The sequence below is a fragment of the Microtus ochrogaster genome, chromosome 2 (genome assembly GCF_000317375.1).
Source record: "Microtus ochrogaster isolate Prairie Vole_2 chromosome 2, MicOch1.0, whole genome shotgun sequence".
Lineage (NCBI taxonomy): Eukaryota > Metazoa > Chordata > Mammalia > Rodentia > Cricetidae > Microtus > Microtus ochrogaster.
This window is the reverse complement of record NC_022010.1, coordinates 5,413,435-5,416,571: the sequence shown is the minus strand read 5'-3', so window position 1 is coordinate 5,416,571 and position 3,137 is coordinate 5,413,435. Positions and strand designations below refer to the sequence as shown.

Sequence of the window (3,137 nt, the reverse complement as noted above, 5' to 3'; positions counted from 1 at the left end):
GGGGCCGCACCCCGCGAGGACCCCCAGTCTAGACTGTAGCGTGAGTGGGGCTGCATCCCGGGGACCCCCAGTCTAGACTGTAGCGTGAGTGGGGCTGTACCCCTCGGGGACCCCCAGTCTAGACTGTAGTTCAGAGTTATCGCAACTGTACAGAAAGAGCCACTATGGGGGTGGTGAGTAGTATTGCTAACCCTGAGTTTGGGTTGAAAAAAAGAGAATTATGTCACCAAAAGTGAAGAAAACTAGGGTGTTCATAAACCATCTCCAATCTCACCATGGTCCAGCATCACTGTTGGGGAATTAACTCCCTAACATGCTCACTTCTTGTTTCTTCCTATTTGTTTATTTTATGGAGTCTCTCTATGTAGCCTTGAGTAACCTGGAACTCACTCTGTAGACCAGGCTGGTCTCAAACTCACAGAGACCCAGCCTGCCTCTGCCTCCCCAGTGCTGGGATTAAAGGCGTGCGCCACCACCCTTCAAAAAGTGTCCACACAGGCACTGCGGAGGGGCACAGGTGTGAGTACCAAGGTGATCGACTGTGGACAAAATGGTGGCTGGCCATACACAAATGGAGTGATAAACATTAGTTAGGACCTTGTTCTAGCCTACTGGAACAAGGCTAATGCTGCGACCCTTTAATACGGTTCCTCGTGTTGTGGTGACCCCAGTCAAAGAATTATGTTTGTCGTTACTTCATAACTATAATTTTGCCACTGTTTGGAATCATAACATAAATATCTGTTATGTAGGATATCTGATATCCGACCCCTTGTGAAAAAGTCGTTCAACCCCAAAGGTTCGTGGCCCACAGGTTGAGAACCACTGTTCTAGAAGGTTGCAAAGAAAGGGAAGGAGAACACGAAAGTGAAACTGGATGTCCTACTTGTGATTGTTTTTTGTGGGGGGATTGAAAATGGTTGGGGCTTTATCCCTCCCAGGAACTATACTCAGAAGGTCTCATATTGCCTTTAGAGTCCTGTGCCTGAGCTGTGGGGAACAGACTCCCCGCAGGGTACTGCAGGAACGCTTCCGAGTCCTGAACCCCAGCTGGAGTGCTGAGGCGCAGGGCGTGGCCCCTGACGGTGATGTGTTCCTCACTGAGGAGCAGGTCCGGAGCTTTCAGGTCCCGTCCTGTGATCGGTGCGGAGGTCCTCTGAAACCAGATGTCGTTTTCTTTGGGGACACAGTGAACCCAGACAAGGTTGACTTTGTGCACAGGCGCGTGAAAGAGGCTGATTCGTTACTGGTGGTCGGATCGTCCCTGCAGGTACCTGACTCTGTAAGGGTTGCAGAGGCCCTTGCCCGTTTTATAGGGTGTGAAGTCCTAGAGGTTTGCTCTATTTGAGCTTCCCTTTTAGTCTTCGTGTGTGAGTGTGTGCGTGTGAGTGTGTGTGTGTGTGTGTGTGTGTGTGTGTGTGTATATATATATATATATATATACATGAGTGTGCACATATGTATGCTGGAGTGTCAGTGTTGGGTGTCTGTTACTGCCTACTTTAGGGTTTTTGTTTTGAGACAGCGTTTCTTTTTTTTATAAAAGGTCACTTTGTGGGACATTTTGTTTTGGTTTTTTTTGGTTTCTTTCTTTCTTTCAGATTTATTTATTATGTATACAGTATTCTGCCTACATTCATGCTTGCAGGCCAGAAGAGGGCACCAGACCTCATTCCAGATGGTTGTGAGCCACCATGTGGTTGCTGAGAATTGAACTCAGGACCTTTAGACGAGCAGGTAGTGCTCTTAACCACTGAGCCATCTCTCTAGCCCCCAAGACAGGGTTTCAACAGCCCTGGGTGTTGGGAACTGAACCCGGGTCCTCTGCAAGAGCAACAAGTGCTCTTAACCACTGAGTCATCTCTCCAATCCCTGGCATAATTTGTGAGACAGTCTCTCACTGAACTTAGAGGCTCTGGAATGACTGGACTGGCTGGTCAGTGAGCTCCTAGGAACCGTGTGGTTTCCCTCTGTGAACATTAGGTTTACCACTATTCCCACCAAACCCAGTGTTTACATGGATGCTGGGAATCTGATCTCAGGCTCCCACACTTGGGCAGCAAGAACTTTCTCCAATGAACCATTTCCCAAGTACCACCACCCCTTTGTAGACTTGTAGACTGAGTGATCGATTGACTGATTGGTTGGTGGTTGATTGTAGGTCAGACGACAACTTGTGGGATTAGTTCTCCCCTACCTACCTTTCATCGTGGGTTTCGTGGGTTTCGGGAATTGAACTGACACCATCTGGCATGGCTGCAGGCTCCTTTACCTGCCGAGCTTCTCTTCTCCTTTTTATCTTTTTTTGTTGTGCTTTGTTTCTGAGGTGAGGTGGTTCTTTACCTGGATCTCGAGCGAACTCTTGTCCTCCATCTGGGCAGGTGTACTCTGGTTACCGGTTCATCCTCACTGCCCGGGAGAAGAAGCTTCCTATTGCCATTCTGAACATTGGACCCACTAGGTCAGATGACTTGGCCTGCCTGAAGCTGGATTCCCGCTGCGGAGAGTTGTTGCCTTTAATAGATCCACAGTGACCGAGCTCTGGTGCTCAGAGTCTGGGAATGGAGTTTCCGTTGAGTCCTGCTGCTAAAGGTAAGACACCTTCTCAGACAGAAGGGTCTAACCTGGTATAGTGGCTCATGTTTGTGACCCCAGCCCTCAAGAGTCTAATTAGACGGTGGTCTAGAGATCAGGGCCAGTCTCCATACATAGTGGGTTCTAGGCTAGATTAGGTCACAAGTATGAGACCCTAACTCCAAATTCAAAAACAAAACAAAAACCAGATGACAGATTCAACTTCCTGTTAGATTAAGGACTCAGGTGGCAGACAAAAAAGACAGTTCTAGACTTAACATATGACCTTATTTATTTATTTATTATGTATACAATATTCTGTCTGTGTGTATGTCTGCAGGCCAGAAGAGGGCACCAGACCTCATTACAGCTAGATGGTTGTGAGCCACCATGTGGTTGCCAGGAATTGAACTCAGGACCTTTGGAAGAGCAGGAGATGCTCTTAACCCTGAGCCATCTCTCCAGCCCACATATGACCATTTTTTTTTAAAATTAAAACTAACTTTACTTTTAACATTAGATGGGATTTTTACTGTTGTTCTGTTTTGTTTTTTTTTTTTTTT

General features: G+C 47.2%; 1 protein-coding gene across 4 annotated transcripts in view; it reads left to right on the top strand.

Moving 5' to 3' along the window:
* Sirt4 (sirtuin 4) overlaps positions 1-3,137 on the top strand; it is a 7,439-nt gene that overhangs the window by 2,798 nt on the left and 1,504 nt on the right. For all 4 annotated transcript variants that reach the window (XM_005344317.3, XM_026783615.1, XM_026783611.1 and 1 more), the window contains 2 exons: positions 976-1,270; positions 2,382-2,592. In XM_005344317.3, the coding sequence (XP_005344374.1) occupies positions 976-1,270; positions 2,382-2,534 (448 nt within the window). In that variant the 3' untranslated portion in view covers positions 2,535-2,592. The remainder of the gene's footprint in view (positions 1-975; positions 1,271-2,381; positions 2,593-3,137) is intronic.